The sequence below is a fragment of the Lycium barbarum genome, chromosome 11, assembly GCF_019175385.1.
Source record: "Lycium barbarum isolate Lr01 chromosome 11, ASM1917538v2, whole genome shotgun sequence".
In the NCBI taxonomy this organism is placed as follows: domain Eukaryota; kingdom Viridiplantae; phylum Streptophyta; class Magnoliopsida; order Solanales; family Solanaceae; genus Lycium; species Lycium barbarum.
This window is the reverse complement of record NC_083347.1, coordinates 119,476,308-119,495,993: the sequence shown is the minus strand read 5'-3', so window position 1 is coordinate 119,495,993 and position 19,686 is coordinate 119,476,308. Positions and strand designations below refer to the sequence as shown.

The following is a 19,686-nucleotide window of genomic DNA, read 5'->3' as shown; positions in this document are numbered from 1 at the left end:
CAGTCTAATTAGCTAGCCCCCTTTATGGGTGTAGTAGGCCCAAAACTATTTTTTCCAACACATATATTTGAGTAATTTTTATTGTATAGTTTATATTTGGAAGAGCATATGCCATATAGTATAGTAATGATAAGCATAGCTCCGTCTAAATAGCCGAAATACTGACAAAAACGGCATGTGACATGTTGGTGCAAACAACTGTCGTACAAATTAAAAGACAAAAAAAATGTACGGATGAGATGTTAAATCAATGAGGTTAAAGTCTTATCATGATCAATCTTTTCACTAACAAATATTTTCTTGTCTGTTTTATTCTTATATATGTAATGCTTCCAAAACCCTCCAGATTCAGAGAATCCTTTTTTCAAGTGAAAGTTTATTTGTTTTAAACAAATGTGAAGTAAAAGTTTACTATCTGTTACTCTGGCTCTGGTAATCGACCATATTTCAGCTTACAAAAAATGGCAGATCAGGAACTTTTTTTTTTTTTAATGTGATTTCATATTTTTATAGCTTTCTGATGAGAATGTCTGTCAAAATTGATATTTTATAGTATATATGCGTAAAATATGATAGTTAAGCTATATACACAACATAATTTTTCCGATGAAGGGCGTTCAACTAACCCATTCACTAAGGTAGCCTCGTCCCTGTCCTCATATGACGTAGGTCATTAATGAGGTGGTATTCCATTCATATTTGTTCATGCATTTATAGTTAGCAAATATAAATGAATTCTATGTGTTTTTTAAAAGCAAGTTCAAATTCACTTTTTAAAAATCAAAGCTAAACGAGTTTTTTTCCTGACAAGGGTAATGTTAGACCAAAAGTTTGACAGAGAACAAAGTAACTCAATTTTCGATTGATAATATAATTGACATTTGACCCTTCTACCATTTATATATGTATATATATTTTTTTTTTAAAACATCAAAACTGGAAACTATTTAGACAAAAGTTGTTCTTTACGGATCAAATGACGTAACTCCTTCAAAATTTGTTTGAGATAAAATGAATTGGATCAAAGTAAGTCAAATGAAGAAATATTAATCAAACCCGCTCAACATGACTCAATCTTCTCCCTTTTCTGTTTTGCTATTTCTAGTAAAAATGTGAAAGTGTATTATTGTTCTAATAGTCATGTAGGTTCTTCCAAACGCACGATGTCCAAATTAAAGATTTTGAATGTTGGGTTTTGGTTGTAATTTGAACCATCATGTTACATTATATTGACCTATTTTGACTCAATAATTTTGGTGGATCTTTACAAATTCATTATATTGAGTCAAGTCAACAAACGAGTCATAATCCAACATGTTTAAAGTTGAACAATTCGCATGAACTACTGAAAACTATGTTAATCTTACCATCTCTACTCGTGATTATTATCCAGAATTTGCAATAGTAATAGCGGAAAGTATTTCTTGTTCAACAGGAGTAATATAAATGAATGTTATACAATTATTCTTTACCATGATTGTTTTCTTCTCAAAATACTATGGCTCTTATAATTGAGTTGTGGACTGCATGTTTCATTTGGTTGCACATCTTGAATTTGAGAGTTAATATTTTCAATTACATCCCTTTCCATCTTTATTAATTCCACTATTAAAAATTATCCAAAATGTAAGACTTTGTTCAAGACAAATTGTTAACTGGTTTGACCTTGTTACTTTAGGAATTTTTAACCAACCACATCCTTAGAATCACTCAAAGAGAAAAGAGTTCGTTTCAACTCACTGTATAAATCACAGCAAAAAAAAAAAAAAATGCAAAGTAGGCTTTTTTTACCCCTTTTAACTTGACTATATCTCATAACATTTCCTCTAAAACACCAGACAAAACTCATTTCAACTCACTATATTCACAACACAAAGAAATTACACAAAAAGTGCAGTAATAAGCCATATCATGCTCACTATACGCTATGGTTTCATGTTCACTTAATTCCTCCTTTTACCTTTTCGTTTCTTGTACTTCCCTTTTCCTTTTCCCTGCTTTCCAGCACCCTGGTCACCGCCTCGGGTCTCAAAAGTACTGACAGATGGAAGAAGATCCGTCAAAGCAACTTCATTACATGCTACATCAAGTTTCTCCGCGCGTTGGTTCTCTAACGCGACACTTACATCCTTAGGCACGATGAGCTGATTCAAGAAAGCTTCTAGCTTGGGCTTTTTTGACAGAATGCTCTTTAGCAATTGTTCAATGCTTTCTTGTTCCAGAGTGCTGCATAACATTAAGCACAAAATACTTAAAAAAGGTTTTATTTAAAGATATGAAAAAAATTCATGTACAAAAACATGCTAGGAGAAGACGGTATCAAGACCAGCTTAAATGAGCAGAAATTTTCACCAAAAGGGATGCTCTTTTTGTATCTCTTGCAACTTATGGACCTTTTAGACCGCAGTCTAAAGATCCTATTGATCACACTGAAAATCTTATGAGAAAACTCTTGTAAATTACTGCAAATGTTAGACGACAATTTAATGTTTTGCCTGTAAGATTTGAGAAATATATGATCAAACTAAGTTGCTTGGACTCCAGTGCGGGTATCCAATATAGGCACGAATTCTAGTGTCGGATTCGGCAAAATCTAAATTTTAAGATTCGGGAGTGCGATGATTCAGCTAAGATTCAAAATTATTACAATGGAGCTATAAAAAAATTCTAAATTTTGAGAGAGAATTCTATGAAAATTTATTGTGGGATTACACTAGGTATATGTTTGTAATTCTATGAAAATTTACATGAATATTGTAGAATTCAATCTTTCATTCTCCAAGATGGGCATTCCATTTCCCATGTCTTAAATCAGTTTTATCTTTCATTTTGAGAAATCAAAATCTCAAATTTCCCCCAAATTTGTCCATGGACTCGGGTCAAAGTATCTAAAGTTGGTTGACCGTCCGAGATGTATTCCCGCACCCGCACCCATCCCATCTCGTGTGGAGACTGGTTCGGCATAAAAACTGAAGAGACCGTGCAACTTAGTAAGCAAACATTAGACTTGAGTCCAACATTGCTTGAGAGGATAGTTTTCTAAGCACTATATTTGTATAACTTTTAAAAATAGGAACCAAATCCAAAGGGCGGTCTAAAAAGGGACGTTTGGATAATCAACCTTAAAAGAGCATGCTCCTTTTTTATAAAGTATGTGCAATCACTCAAATAAAAAACAACCTCTGGGGCCAGGGGGCAAATTTTAAAGATGAAGTGTTTGAATGAATTTCACATGTCAATATCCATATTAAACCTTAAACATTTAGAACTCGACAGCAGCCACGTCGTATGCCCCTCGCCGTTCATATTAAAATTGGCGAGGGGTGGTGAAATTACGTTTTATTGATCTAAAATGACACACTTAACCAAAAGTAGCACAGTATGATATAATCCAGCAGAAAAAAAAAAGAGTTAAAAAACTGGTAAGAAACAGAGAACCTTTTATTCATTAATGAATTGAGTTGTAACAGCTCCTGAAGCATATTACACGCTTCCTCCATCATGTCCTCGCCAGCATAAAGTTTCTTCCCCGAGCACAGATTAATTGCACCCGTCAAGAAGTTCATATTAGCATTCATTTCCTCCTTAAAACAGAAAAAAACACAAGTTCAGTAACTTAGTAGGAAGAGACAAAAACATGAAAACAAACAATTCGACCCGCACCAAGCACAGAGTTTTACTGAATTCCAAGTCATAACACTAAGAGAATTAGGATTAATTTCACCTTCAGATTAACCGTTAAGTCAAGTGCAGAGGTTCCACAGCCATCATTGCCAATAGACTTCAAGACATTCGATATTTCCTGAAACACGGCCCAATTCATCTGTTGATCTGACACGGAAGTAACTGCCGAAGGTAGCATTGCCAAACTGTTTGGTTGATCACCAGAAATTACGGAAATTTTCGCGGATGGATCAGACATGACTTCCGGAACAGTGACAGTTTGAACTAGTGAACTGTCAGTTCTAGGTGGAAGCAACAAACTCAAGATATCTTCTCTGCTGCAGTTTGTTCCCAACTGCACCGAAACAACATTGGGACACTCGACTTCCGTAACAATCTCACCAAGGGTGACAACCAAAAGAGAATCTCCACACTTTTCAAAAGCTTCTCCAAAATCATTTATCTGAACGTAATTAATCTCCATTCCTCGCTGAAGAATGTCATAAAGTTCCTCCGGAAGCTGGTTCCTAACATCATCGATACTGAGTACTTTGAAAAGAACATCATAGTATTTCCAACAGTTCACACACAGTAAGCACAGGACAAGAACCAGTCTCAAAAACATTTGCTTATAGTACACATGAATGTTAATTCTCGATCGTGCAATCCACTTAACTGTACCTGCTTTATCATAAATCAATTCTTGCACCATCACGAGTACGGAATCATAAAATTCTTCTAGAAGCTGTGTGTTAATTGCATGTGTGGAAGTCTTTCGGGCTTCAAATTGCTCAGATATCAGCCACTCCACAAATGAAGATTTTGCAGTGAAGAAGATTCCACGATATTGAGATACCAAAATCAGGAAGCGCTCAAGAAGATACAAGAAGCACACTGGGGAGAAAAAGTCATCTATTTTCATCCAATTTGCGCTAAAGGTATCCTGCAAAGCATCACAAAATTCCCGCAATAACGTAACCTCCATAGTTTCCGCCGCATTGTTTGAAGATCCCTCAGAACATTCAAGATTACCGTCGCTCGATAGAACTTCTTGAAATTCCAACAATTTTCCTCCAACAGAATCGCCTGACTCAAAATCTTCCATACATTCCCTCTGTTTCATGCAATTGAGAGTTTCAAAGAATGACTTCCAAGGAACATCCGATGGGATTCTTCCAACAACTTTCTTGTACAGCTCCTCGGAAAGATTGCCAGAAGCAAGCCATATCATCACTATCCTTCCAATCTGTCCATAACTAAGAAGATCACTGGTGCCAATGTCTCGAACAATGAATTCTTGAAGTACGTCACATGAAAGCTTTGTTCTCCTTAGAACAATCATACTGTCCACCATTGATTGTCGGGGATCGAGGGGAAATATCTTTTCAAAGTATTTTCCAGACAATATCAGAAAGTTATGTATTCTCCCATCATGGTGTTCGGAATCCAACAAAAACTTTGCGATCTCGTACACATTTAGTAGGCACATGCTCTGGCAAAACAGAGGCATTGACTTTACGGCCAACTCATAGAGGGATGCAAGAGTTTCGAGAACTTTAAGACCAACTACGAGTAATTCTGTATGCCAATGAGTCCGGGCAGCAGAAATAAAATGCCGAGCATCAACAAAAACCATCTGTTTGTTCCGTTTAATGACAAAGTTTTGAATGTTTTTGACCCATTCGGCTGCTGGATGAAGCAGAACATACGTAATGTTGAGACCATTCATCTGCTGCCTTGCGCCAAAGTATTTTAGGCAGAATTCTCCAATCTCCTTGAATTCACCATAATTTACGTCTCCGAGGCACTGGATAGAATCAAGAACATCGATGACATTCTTCTTCCACGAATTCCAAAAGTGAAGCATTGTCCCAACACTAACCTGGCAGCACGAAATCAGTTCTTCCAAATCATGTAGATTGCCCAATAACTTATCATCCCAAACATACTTCTTTACATCCACTCGAATATGAAAATCCAAGATTTTTCTACAGCACAACATTTCACCAAGGAAACTTTTACTTTTCTGAGAGGAACTGAATATATGCTTCAAGTCGGACCAGTCAGCTGACTCACGTGCTAAAACTTTAATCTCAGTGCACATGGTTTCAAAATTTGACCCATGCTTCGCGAACGACGTCGCCTTCTTTAGGAGTTCATCCTTTCGCACGAACGATTTCAAAGGCCAACCTTCGCTTCCGTCCATCCATAAGGAGTGAGAGAGCACATATAAAAGGACGAGTGAGCACGCCTTATCGAAATCCCCTCCCTTCCCGAGAAGATCAGCTTCACAAAGAATATCACCATTCAGCCATGCTATTTCCGCTGCTTCAGCAAAGTTTCCTGATTCTTCTTCTAAAAGAAGCAGCTCGTCGAGGCACTTTCGAGACATTAAGAATTTTCGCTTCATGTCCATCGACGGGAAAGCTTTGACAAATTTCATCATGGAAGCTGTGTCCTTGAGCTCAAAATAATTATATGCACAATTCTCAAGGAACTTCTTTCCAATTTCATCAGTTTTCCCAGCATTAGTACGCTGAAGGGCATTCTGCTTCCAGTCCTCGATATATTCCAGACCTAAGTAGTAACATTTTCCTTTGGTACAAGCTGACAGGCACTCTGTGAAATAATTTCCTTTTGCATAAACTCGTGCTGCTTGCTTGTAGCGGCCGGCCAGTAAGAAACATTCAGCAGCCTTTAATAGTGCACCACACTTGTGCAAATAAATATTTCCTGCACATAAGTTTTTCAGGTTAAACAGAATAACAAAAAACACGATCGGATATGAAATCTGCTCATGTTTACGTAACGACGACGCAAAGGAAAAATGCACAAGGAAATCTCTATTAATAAGCTAAAAAGACCAGAAATAACTCAATGGGAAAAGATGGAGCAGAGGTACAGTTTATTTGCATTTCATAGCACTGACTTCCAGAGATAACCAACAGATTAGGACAATAGACCTTTACCATTTTAGATTGATGTGAATAGGTACACAAACATTTTTCATTTAAAACAAACATAGCCTACGGCAAGAAAAAAGATGCATTTTCCTTTTTAATTTCTTTTTTGGTTGGGAGGAGGGAAGCGGAAATTTCAGTTAAATGAATGTAAATTCAAGTAACGAATCTCTACAGGTCTACCTAGCATTGACCAATCAATAAGGGGCGGAGCTAGAAGCCCGGATATGGGTTCAGCCGAACCCGGTAACTTTTGCTCAAATAGTGTATTTGTTTTAAGAAGTTCATTAAATATGCACAGATATTAAGTTTATAACTAGTAATTAACACTTGAAGTCATCGTTCTAAAATCCTGAACCAAGAAGTTGAAATTCTGGTTCCACCTTTGCTGACAATCAATATGCTTCATAACCCCTCAAGCATAAGATCCACGCTGTATGTTTACTAAACCTCAAAAGTTGATGCTTAAATTCTGAGAAACGGAAGTGCAAAATGACTAAAAGTCCAAACAAGATCACCATCGTTATACCTGCTCGCTGATAATCCTCCAAGTCATAAAAACACTCCGCTGCAGACTCAAACCGGCCAATGGAATAAAATATCTCAGCAGCCTCCAGAAGACAGGTACGAGCCTTTTCGGGGTCTGTATAACGAATTTGTTCAACAGTTGCCCTGAGGCCAGCTGCCTTTGCCCTTCTCTCCCAATTTGTTTCTCCCGCTTTCTTGAAACACATTAGCGCCATCTTATAATTTTTCTCCCAAAATAGCTGCATGACAACATCAACCACTTTATGAGAACGGAAAGAAGTTGAGATGCATATTTATAGTTTGTTTGGCTAAGCTTTTGGGAAGCCAAAAGTGCGTATTTTTAGAAAGTTGAAATGTTTGGCCAAGTTTTTAGGGGAGAAGTCCTTTTGAGAAGTAGCTAAAGCTATTTTTGAGAAGCTAAAAAATGTAAGTTTTTCCCCACAAACACTTCTGAAACATTAGTCAAGCACAAAGTACTACTCTAATGTTGGCAAAAGTGCTTTTCAAATTGATTAGCCAAACACAAACTGCTACTCTCCAAAAGTACTTTTTCCAAAAGCACTTCTGACAAAAATCATTTTTCAAAATAAGCAGATTTTGAAAGTTCGGCCAAACAGTTATCAGTGAGGTAAGACAGAGAAGTGAGGTAAGACAGAGAAGTGAACAACAAATGAGGGAGTAGCAATGGAACAAGGAAGATCAACTTACCTTCAATCCTCTTGATTTCCACTCATCCGGAGTGCTAAAAGTTTGCATTGTATCTGCAATGAAATCATCGACCTCCCTTACTTCCACAAGAGACAACATTTTCCAGTAGTCAAACATAGGCCTGGAAAACTCATCTACACTTTCACAGATCCACAATCTTTGCCTCGTTCGAGTGATAGCCACGTAAAGTTGCTTTAGCTCAGAACACCAGATATTATGTCTCGCATCACAGAAACTTGGGAAGGACAAATCGGCTAAACTTTGCTCTTTCATGTACTCATATACGACTCTCCACTGATTCCCAAGTGGCGATGAGCTAAAGAAATTGTACATGAGAACATCCTACAAAATGATCAACGAAGTATCAGGTATGACAACAAAAAATATCATGCAATATATTCTATTCAGCAAGTTTTCTGGAACTGTGTTCTTCAGATGACGCGTTTGGGCAACTTACCGTTGGCTTCTACATACATAATATAATATATACATAATCATATATACACACACATACATATATACATATGCTATAATGGAACCAAATGAAAGTTCAGTTATAAATGTTTCTCTAATAATTGTAGCAATTTCTATTAGACATTCATATTATTTCTTCTCAACTTTCATATGCACACACATAGACACCTTGCAAATGAATAATACTTATTATGAACCATTTGGAAATAGACATTGCACATGATAGTATTTTCTATGTACTTCCAAAGCACCTGTCTAATAGGCAGGTACGACCACAAAGTAGAGGTACAATGTCCGGATTCTTCAAAACAAAAGAATCATGATAGTATATGATAATAGTGCCATAGGCTACTTACAATTAGGTCAATTACGGTGGGAAGAAAGAGGTAAGGTGCTTATTATTCAAGCCTCAAGAGTAGTAAGATTCAAATAGCTCGCTGCTAGTCAGTGAGCTCCCAGGAAGAGATCAAGTACACTATTCCATGCACATTAAATAGCCATCAGATTTGTTAAAACTCTAGTTAAGACATGTAAAAGTTCTACACTGAACTCTTAAATGATGATAGCAATGCAAACAAAACTAAAGGAAAAAAGAAAAATGAATTGACTTGACTGATATCTTAAGCAGAATAAATAAGCAGGAGACTTGCCTCGAACTCCAGGCCTTTGCACTCAACTATGGTCAAAACAAGCGCTCTCTGCCCAACATAATGAGTGATTTCTTTTTTTGCAGATTCATCACGTACTAATATTACTTGTTCCGCACCAAAGCCTACCAGTTTTCCACTGTTATTTCCCTTGTTCCCAAAAATAGTTTTAATAGCATTTTCATCATCTCCCGGCTTGAGCAAAACTGGAGCCGCACCATCTACAAGACTTGTTTCAGGTTTCAAGACATCTACAGACTGAGGGAAATAATGAGCAAGTAGATTGATCACACTTTGAGCAAGTTGAAGTACACCAGTATGCGTACGGAAGTTCTGAAGCAACTGAAAAACACTAGATATGTGTCCTTTATCTTTTCTTCTGGCATCACCCTTTGATTTCATGACAAACTCAGTGTAAAATAGATTTCTTATGTCTTCAAAACGAAAATCTACCCCCCTGGCAATCGTCTGGGCCGTATCCCCAGAAAAAACAAATCCTTTATCAACATTTCTGCAAATGTATTTGAAAAGAGAGATCTGTCTCATTGTCAAATCTTGAACTTCATCAACATATACGAAGTCCATTTTGTCACCATCCAGATGACAACATTTTAGTCGAAGATGAAGATCATTAACTAAATCAGATAGATCAAATTCACCACGCGTCATCTTCATCTTTTCATAAGTTTGAAAAATATCATAAATTCCCTCTCTTTTTTCCTCACTTAAATTGGAGACCCGATGTTCAGACATAGAAACATAAGCGTCTCTGCTAAGCTTCCCATCAAGAAAATCCCCAGCATGCAGCCCACCTTTTATATGAGACATTATTTCAGTAAAGACCCTTGAAGGATCAAGATTCTTGGTCAACTGACTTCTAAAGTGAGGCCAATACAAGCAACAGAAGCGGTCATAGTTGATCTCCTTCTCTCTTATGAATGTCTCTAGGGAAACTGCCCTCAAGCTTTTGTCCTTGGAAAGCTTCCACTTCAAGTTAAATCTATCGAAGTAGGAAGAACCTATAGTTCCATCAAGCATCATTAAGAATTTATGGAATGTTATCACAAGAGGATATTTTTTGTATGGAACGGCAATAAAAGAATTCGGTATGTCCCTAAAGTGTGTCATTCCATCCAAATCATCAGTTTCAAAGCTGCTTTCGGCCCAGAAACTTCCACCAAGAGCAAACCTGTAGATTTAAGAGTGGTAATTGTTAGAGGAACACAAATTAGGATCAACAGTTTCTATGCCTATAAGGGACACAATCAAACATCCATGTTTCTAATTATCACCTACATGATGTAAACATTACTAAAATTTCTGAAAAGTAACATGCATTAAACTGATAAGCTTGCACCAGTAAAGAATACCAAAAAGAAAGTAAAAGATAAAAATAACATAAGATGAAGGACTTACAAAGATACTCAGAAAGATGGCGGAATTATAGAGATTAAGATATTAAGAATATCCTATATAGTAATTGTCCTTTAAATGATTTCACCTCTTAACTCAAAATCAATGGCACTTAAATAGAGTAGCTGATCTACAATATACAATAGTTTAATCAATTGAAGTCCCTAAAATGAAAGTCAGATCATTTGTCCATTTTCTACAAAATTGTTTACTTATATCTAAGCCATAGAAATGAAATAAAACAAAACCAACAAAAAAGCCAAGTTAAGGATAAGACAAGCAACTCATTAAAGAAAGTAGTTCCATCAAACAACTCTCAAGTAGAAATTAGATCAATCACCTTTTCAGCTGAGAAACTTGCTTGTTAACAGCATAACATAGTTTAGGACTAACTGTCACAAATAGCTGGTGCAAAGTAGTCTTGCTAGTCTCTCCGAGACATTGGTCCTCTTCATTTTCCTCGAATAGTCGAATTCTTGTCTCCCCCGCAGATTGACTTATCTCATTTCCCTCAGCTACACTTAGCCCGTGAACGGAACTATGGTAATGTTGCTCCTTCTGGAATAACTTCATTGTCAACACGGTAGTTTTCCCGGTGCCTGAGCGGCCAAGGATGAAGCTACTTTTACTGAAACGGATTATCTCCCTCTCTTCATTAGTAACTTCAAAAGGGATATCTACTTCTTCACCGTATCGATCGGAGAGCAAATGAGTGACCATACCAGATGATAAGGAGTAAAACTTCATCAACAAGAAGCTTTCACTCACTCTTGATTTTTCAAGATAACCAACGTCATTGAGTGCACCATTCGAGTCACGGCTCAATCTTCTTTGAGTACCCTTTTTATACTGAACAATTTCATGATGAATCTCCCAACTCTTTGGGACTTCCCAATCCCTAAAAGAAGATGAAACGTTAAAATTGAAGAAATTTTTAAGGAGACAAGTTCTGTTTCATCATAATATTGAAAACGATGGAGCGATAAAAGAACTACTTTACCCCTTAAAATGCTTCTCCTTACAGAGGTTGATGAATTCTTTAGTGTACATTAAATATATTGCATCGAGTCGTTTCAAAAACTCGGCAACCTCCTCCAAAGGCAAAATATCCCAAACCTTTAGAACTTGTGTATAAAAATCCTCTTTCTGAATATCAACAGTACAAACGATGTAACGCCCTTCAACCACCTTGAACTGCTTTACAACTTGAGTTGAGCTTTCACAAACTAACTCCACCTTATTTCTCTTTGGACGCCATCCACTAGCAAGCTTAACCAGAAGAGTTAACACATACTTTCTCAAGCACGAGGATGCCAACTTACGAAATGATTTTCTAAAATTGTCGCTGAACACTACCTGAAGAAACAGAAAGAAGATAATACAACTGAGGGCCAAGTAAAAGGAAGAATATATTATTAGACCACAGACAACCAAAAAACGTAGTTGTGGGTGAGTAATGATATTGACCAAAGTTCTGTCCACAATGAATGAAGCGCATGCAAAGAAATAACAAATACTTAGAACAGAAGAACTAATGTGCCTAACAGTATGGAGGCCGATGCTATACTAAACTAAAAGATGAACCATAAGAAAAGCCGCACACATAAATCAACTGTAAGAGCTGCATATATTCACGAACAAACAACCAGTACGAGGATGATGGATATTTCTTCTTAAGGAAAACCACATAAATTTCAGTAATAGTTAGCAAGTAAAGCAATCAAAGAGATGAAACGTTGAATGCTCAATGGGATTATCTTTTTTTTTTTTTTTTTTTTGATAAGGTAAGATATTTTCATTACCAAGGAGGTACTACGAAATCCAAAAAGATATATAACAGAAGGCCCTTTATGTAGCCAATCTTACACCAATAATATAAACAATCCTTAATGAATTTCTGATAGCAACGCTCAAACACTTAAATACTTTTACAGTTCACTAAATGTCAGATACAACTTTGATCATCTATCCTAGAGGGAGAAGAATATGTCCTTTTCTTTAATAACCATGGTGTTTGGACCAACTTTCGGGCACCTCAACTAATTTCTCAAACTTGAGACCTCATGGTTCCCAATCCACTTAAGTGACCCTTATGGTTCCCAATCCACTTAAGTGACCACAAGGTCACACCCTTGGGTACGTCCTTTCTAATGAATAAAGGCCCTTGAGAACGATGTATGGGGGTCCAATATACAAGAAAATAACTAAGAAAACCAGAAAAAACGAGCTTGGAAGCCTAGATTAGAGTGCATGAAATAAATCATCCTTCTATAATTACTCCATTCCACATCTATTGAACCACGTATCAGATTCAGTTGCACAAAGCTGTATTCAGAAAAATTTTAGTGTAAAAGACCAAAATATGACTTCGCCCATTTAACTATGCAACAAAAGCAAGAGAAATTAATATATGTGTGTACCTTCCATCTTTGTTCTTTGAATAGAATACTATCCCCACTTAGAAAATCATCCAATTGATCAAGTTCTTTCTTCACATCTAAAAGTGTTTTCCTCATGTCCGTATCGTCGTCTGCATGAAAGAAGCACAGACGATCCTTGGCATCGAGAACTAGTGCTTCCCAGATGGTATTGCTATCAAGCATCATTTGCTCATTGCCCAATATCCAGAGACAATGCCTATAGAAAGAATAAAAATCTTAGACATGCATAGAAGTAGAATGATCCCGAATTTTGAAGAAGAAGAGTATCAATTTGATCCATACCGAGCCCTGGTCAAAGCAACATTAGTCCAATGAAGACTAGACAAGAAGCCAATGGAGCCATCCCTGTTAGACCTCACTGTAGATATTATTACAATATCATTTTCCCCTCCCTGAAACCTGTCAACTGTCTTCACGTTAACTTCGAAATGTGCATGGTTATTATACTTCTGCCCAAGTCTATCTTGTATGGCCAAAACTTGAGCAGCATAAGGCGATATAACACCAATGCTGAGTTTCTTGTTGGACGTATTCCAAGCTGCAAAATTAGCGTTGCACAAGAGAGTTATACAAGTGCAGAGCCGGAGCCAGGAATTGGAGCTTATGCGTTGGGGATTTTAGTCTTTTTGAGTTACTGGGATTTAAATTAATACTCCCTCCGGATCAAAAAGAGTGTCCACTTAGCCTCTTTTTCTTGGGTCAAAAAGTGTGTACACTTATCAAATCAAGAAAAACATACCTTATTTTTCCAGATTTACCCCTATTAAGTGCTATGTGATAAAATCTCAATACCTATTTAATTAGAGATAGTTTAGTCAAATTACCTATTTTTTTTCTAGGAGTTAGTATTTTCTTAAGGGGTGTGCAAATGACTAAGTGGACACTCTTTTTTATCCGGAGGGAGTAATGAATTTCTTAAGACAAATAGAGGGTTTGAACCAAAACTACTGTTCTACAGCTACAAACTCTCCCATGCAAAACAGCCTAACATTAATTCAAGAGTTTGCAGACCTACTCATTGAGAATAATAATGAGCAAGGAACCAGAAAAACGAGCTATTTATTTCGACTCGTATAAGCAGTTGAGCATCATGAGTCTGCAATGTCCAAATGAAGCAAAACTTAATTGTAACAAAATATAAACACTGAATACTTTTTGCATTATCATGGACTAACCAGGCAATAATCTGGAACAATAAAAATTCCAATATTAGGCAATGCATCCCTAAACACAAGACCACTCGTGCATTATCATAATTTAAACAATATTAATAGAAGACGGCACATTAGAAAGTGTAGGATCAAAATGAAATTAATTAGTGTCCAGAAAGATATATCAAGAAGGTAAAAAGATTAAGGGTAGCACTCAAGAAAAGTTCTAACACAATATACTAAGTTTTCGTTGATATGATTATACCTTTGAACAAGCTCTGCACTATCTGCATTACCAAAGCAACCTCAACCAAATTTCGCCTGTGCCCGAGATTATCCAGCTCCTCTTCTCCCCATGGTACATTTATAAAGGTGTAGGGGGCAAAACACTGTCCTTTAAGATATATTTTCTCGTAGGCTTTACACTTTACATCAGGGGCATCGAGGATCTGTTTACCATAGAGAATTGAATTTGGGAACTGGCTAATGGAAGGATGCATTCTGTACTGTACGTTAAGCAGGTGCTTGGAATGACCTAATGAAATGAGTCTTTCGAACAAGCTCCTTCCGAAGCCAACTTCACGAGAAATCTGGTATAGGAGTAATCAACTTACAAAAGTAAATATAGTGAAAATACAATCAGACCTCTCTATAATAACCATCCTCTATAACATTTCACTATAACCAAGTTGTTTTAGGAACCCTTTTTTCATGTTGTGTTCCCTCTGTCCCAATTTATGTGAAGGTGTTTGACTTTGCACAGAGTTTAAGAATGAAAGGAAGACTTGTGAAACTTGTGGTCCACAATAAGCCATAGATTTTTGTATGGCTATAAATCATCTTATTGAGGGTAGAGGTTTAATGTTAAATTGTTACTAAATATAGAAAGGTGTCATTCTTTTTGGGACTGACTAAAAGGAAAAAGTGTCACATAAATTGGGACAGAGGGAGTAATATATTTTCTCGATAACATCACTTTGCTATACCGGCCAAAAATATCCAAACAAGCGACGTCATTATAGGGGTTTGACATTATGTCAATTGAAGTTCCTTCAAAATTGCATGTAAAAAGGTATACTTACTCTACTCTTCACTAATGTTGACAATTGGCACGCTCCTCCGGCCAGAACAGTGTGCCTCAAACCTCGAAGTTGAAGAGGTATGACCGCTTCACACTCCTTCAACTGGCAGGCATCATCAACAACCAATAAGTCAAATGGTTCCATATCCACTGAATGTAGCTTATATGAAGTAGAAGCACTAGAAAAAACCGAGAAAGCCATTTGGATGCAGAACTCCGTTATCCGATCCTTTCTCGTCGCAGTAGGAAAATCCAGTTTCCCAAGAGATTTCTGAAGATCTTTTAGAAGAACAAGGGACTTAGAAGCAGCATTCTTATGAAATAACATCCTCTCATGAGAATTAAGTAGGGAGAGAGCGCGCACTATGCTTTCAACGTTTTCTCCTCGAAGAAACCGTATAGGTACATGGGTACAGATTGTAAGCAAAAATTTCCGAAGAGATGAAGCTATCGAACTAAACTGGGAAAAATCTATCAATGAGCTGTTTTTCACCTTTACCTTCGGAGCTTCCTCTTGCTCACTGAGTTCCTCCAGAAAATTAATCATAGAACTTACACAGTGATTCCAACCAGTCATTGGTGCAAGGCACTCCACCAACCTGCCAACACGATAATCGAGGGAAATCTCCGCAATATCTTCACCATCATCACAGTTATTATTCCCAAACAACAGAATATCACCCAAAGGACAAAAGCCATCAAATTCATTCTTATACGTCTCCTGAACCAGTTGAACCAACTTTGAAGCAACTCGGGCTGTAGCTACGTCCGTTGGGGCACAAGTAATGGTTCTACACTTCATTCGCAGTAGTGTAACGAGCATTGCACTTAGCGTCCTAGTCTTTCCTGTACCAGGTGGACCATAAATAAGTTCAACGGAAGCCTTGTGGCGACACTTCACGTTGGCAAGAGAGGTAAGTATTGCACTAGCCTGCGAATTGTTCAACTTGGACAACAGATTACACGCAACTGCTCCAACTGATTCATCATTAATGGATGTGGAACAAACATCACATTTCTGTCCGATCCGTTTCTGCAAGAAAACAAATATCAACAAATGTCCATTTCATTCTTGGTTTCCGTTTATCCAGAGATACACAAGAGAGAAGAATTCAAGCATAACGTACAAGTCCACATTTCAGGTCCCCCTTGAGAGACAAAACCATCAGACATTAACTTGAAATGAATCATGTACCGATCATTTCAGACAGAGATACCATTTTCAATTAAAATCCAATCCACTTTATAGCAGCAAAATATCAGAAGAATAGCTCTCGTTAGTCAAAACGGCATTAGGTTATACATTGAACTGATTTTCAAATTAGTTTTTTCTAAGATGAGTTTCAAGTTTGAAAAAGTAGTCTTGACCAGTTTACAAGTGAATTTTTTATCCCACTCACAGAATTTAAATTTTTTTCCAAGTAAAATGCTTGTCCAAACACACCTTCAACTTTCAAATACAACATTTTCAACTTCAACTTAAAAACATCTTTTTCAAGTTTCAACCAAATTTATTTCCATCTGCAAAGGGGATTACCTTCATCGATATTCTAGTAATACATTAGCGAAAGGGTACGGACTTAAAATGAGTAAATCAACAAGATCACTTACCTCGGGCACAGGGTGCAGGACTTTCTCAATCATATTCAAATTCTTTCTCATACGCAACGCGTCCCAGACTCTGTTGTTTGGCATTACATTCACCAAAAACGCTATATGGCACGATTGTCGCATTCCCTTAACAATTCCGCTATATGGAGGAACTCTGACTTTAAAATTAACCAATGCATCATTCTCATTGGCATCAATAACAGACGCAAATGTCCAATATCCCGATCGCTGCAGGTCATTAGCAGCTTCGGGTTTAGCTTTCGAGATAACAACAATATCTCCTGGCGATGTCCTATAAGGCACCCGACCATCACTACATTTATTCCTCCAATAGTCAACCTTAACATCAAAAGCTCCATTTGGCTCTACTTCATCAAAGGAGATTAATTCAGCAAATGGTGCTTTGACTATGTCTTTCAAGGAAGAAGCAATGTCCGCTCGTGTTTCTTCAAGTAATGGGAAGAAGAAAGAGCCAATGTAATGCTCTGCTGATTCAAATGATTGTGGAATCTTCTCCACCTTGGCATGTGGAAATTCAATTGAAATTAATGATCACATCGTAACAGGACATGCAAGAGACAAACACACTATATTACAACAACAACAACAACAACATACCCAGTTGGATCCCACAACGTGAGGTCTGGGGAGGGTAAAGTGTACGCGGACCTTACCCCCACCTTGGAAGGTAGGGAGGCTATTTTCGAAAGACCCTTGGCTCAAAAGAAAACAAGGAAAACAAGGGAAACAAGGGAAAAGAGTCAGATACGGACAAACAAATCAAAACCATGTGAAAATGAGAAATAGCAAGAGCAACGAAGTCATGATAAAATAACAAAGATAGACAAGACCAACACATAGAAGCAGGATAAAAATACTCCTAGTACGAGAAAGGAAACCTCGCGGCCCCCCACTAGCCCTCTACCCTGATACTCGACCTCCACCCCCTCCTATCACCGGTCATGTCCTCGGTAAGCTGGAGTAACACCATGTCCTGCCGAATCACCTCTCCCCAGGCCTTCTTTGGCCTACCCCTCCCTCTCTTCAGGCCCACCACAGCCATCCTCTCACACTATATTGACATCATTAAATTACTTAATCATGGTAAGTTGAATTGATTCGTCGTAAACAACCATATAAATAAGTATTTACTACGTACCAAAATAAGTAACTACTGACAAAGGGATCTTTACTAAAGGAAAAAACTAGGATACTAATATTTTTTGAACAAACTTTAACGTTCCCCATCAATATACTTCCTAGGATACCAAAAAAGCAGAAAAAAAAAATGTAGGTCATTAGACCTAACCTATAACAGGACATGAAGTTAAAAAAAAAGCCAGTAAAGCATCTTATTATTCAAAAGAAATAAACTCTTTTGATAGTAATCTTATACCAAAATAGGTAACCAAAATGAAAGATAATAAGCCATCGACCCCCCCCCCCCCCCCAAACCCCACACCAAACAAAAAAACAAATTTTTTTTTAAAAAAGTATCCCTCTGTCCCATGCTTGATAGGATACAGAGTTTAACAAATATAAGTCAAATTTATACAAACAACTACAATGGATGAGAGTTAAACCTATCTTTTCAGTTTCTCATTCCTAATAAATATAAATAGACAATGCCAAAAATATTGTTCTTTATTATATATAGTAAAAGTAAATGTCGAAATTCCTTGACTTTTATATATTTACTTTGTTCTATTATGGACCCTAGTAAGTATTTTGACTCTGTCACTGCTTTAAAACATGCCATGTCATGTCATTAAGTATTATGCTAAGATTAAATTTCCAAAAAGAGAGATGTATTTTGAGACGGAAAAAAAGTGTCACACAAAATAAAATAAGTACCTGATGTTGATATAGAGTGTCATCAAAAATATCTTTGATAGACCATGAGAGGACCAAATCAATAAAATCATCTTTAGGCCATGCAATCTTCTTCTTCTCCGTAGAAGAACCCCCTCCCATCCAAAAAAAAGATCACTCAAATCTACTATTCAACCAGATTAATTCTTCTCAAACACACCTGAAATACACGTAGATGAGTATACAAAAAAAAAAAAAAAAACGCGAATGTAAGTATAAAAATTGTTGCATGCAAGTTGTATACACTACACACAAATAACCAAAAACAAAAGAAAAACATAGATGGATTTCTTTGTCACTAAGGGAAAAAACAAAATGAAAAAAAAAAGAAATAGAAACCAACCTTGATAGTAATATGTAGCAGTACAAATTAAGCACTAACAAAGAAAAGATACTCAAAGGAATGATCAAAAACTTTCCTTATCTTTCTCTATATTTTCATAGTAATCCAAGTTAGTCCTCTGTGGTGCTTTCTTAATAAGCTTTCTTTTATCTTTCTCTATATTTTCATCGTAATCCAAGTTAGTCCTCTGTAGTGCTTTCTTAATAAGCTAAGCTAAGGAGTCAAAAAGATGCTGAAACCTTTTTGTAGTAAAAAGGAAAGAAACAAATAGTCCTTGGAAAACGAAAGGAGATCTTTTCAATAATCAACTTTTAAAATGTATTTTTTTTATCAAAGATATGAGAAAAATTATAATTTATACTTTCTCTATTTCAATTTATGTGAATTTTTTTAAAATTTGTGTCAAAATAAATGACTTCTTAATTTAAAAATAAATTCATTTTATGAAATAATTTACAGTCACACAAATATTCAAAATTTATTTTGAACCATAAATTTCAAAAGTCTTAACTCTTTCTTAAATATCGTATCTAATCAAACGAGTTTCACATAAATTAAAACAGAGAAAGTAGTATTTTTATTATAATTTTTAAATAAATATATAAATTTTAATTTTAAAATATAAAGTTATTCTAATTCAATTTAATTTTAAAATTTAATTAAATTATTTTTAAAAAAATAAAAAATATTACATAAATTAAAAAAGAGGAAGTAATTAATAACTACTAGGCCTCTATTCTTATTTTCAGGAGATAGTACTAGACTACTAGTGTTTTGACTTTTGAGTTACTTTG

General features: G+C 36.4%; 1 protein-coding gene across 4 annotated transcripts; it reads right to left on the bottom strand.

Annotated features, from left to right (window-relative positions):
* Nucleotides 1-1,669: 1,669 nt before the first annotated feature.
* Nucleotides 1,670-19,106, bottom strand: LOC132616693 (uncharacterized). 4 transcript variants are annotated; one of them, XM_060331270.1, is made up of 16 exons: nt 18,971-19,106; nt 18,532-18,711; nt 17,296-17,395; nt 16,678-17,196; nt 15,068-16,099; nt 14,251-14,575; nt 13,117-13,372; nt 12,814-13,030; nt 11,394-11,749; nt 10,734-11,291; nt 8,984-10,169; nt 7,860-8,201; nt 7,153-7,390; nt 3,725-6,396; nt 3,439-3,584; nt 1,670-2,226 (listed from the first exon to the last, which is right to left on the bottom strand). In XM_060331270.1, the coding sequence occupies exons 2-16, from the start codon at nt 18,600-18,602 to the stop codon at nt 1,944-1,946; spliced, it is 8,301 nt and encodes a 2,766-aa protein (XP_060187253.1). In that variant the 5' UTR covers nt 18,603-18,711; nt 18,971-19,106; the 3' UTR covers nt 1,670-1,943. The 4 variants fall into 4 exon arrangements, with proteins under 4 accessions (XP_060187253.1, XP_060187252.1, XP_060187255.1 ...); XM_060331269.1 differs by having other exon boundaries at nt 18,532-18,709; nt 18,893-19,101; XM_060331272.1 differs by lacking the exon at nt 17,296-17,395.
* Nucleotides 19,107-19,686: the final 580 nt, after the last annotated feature.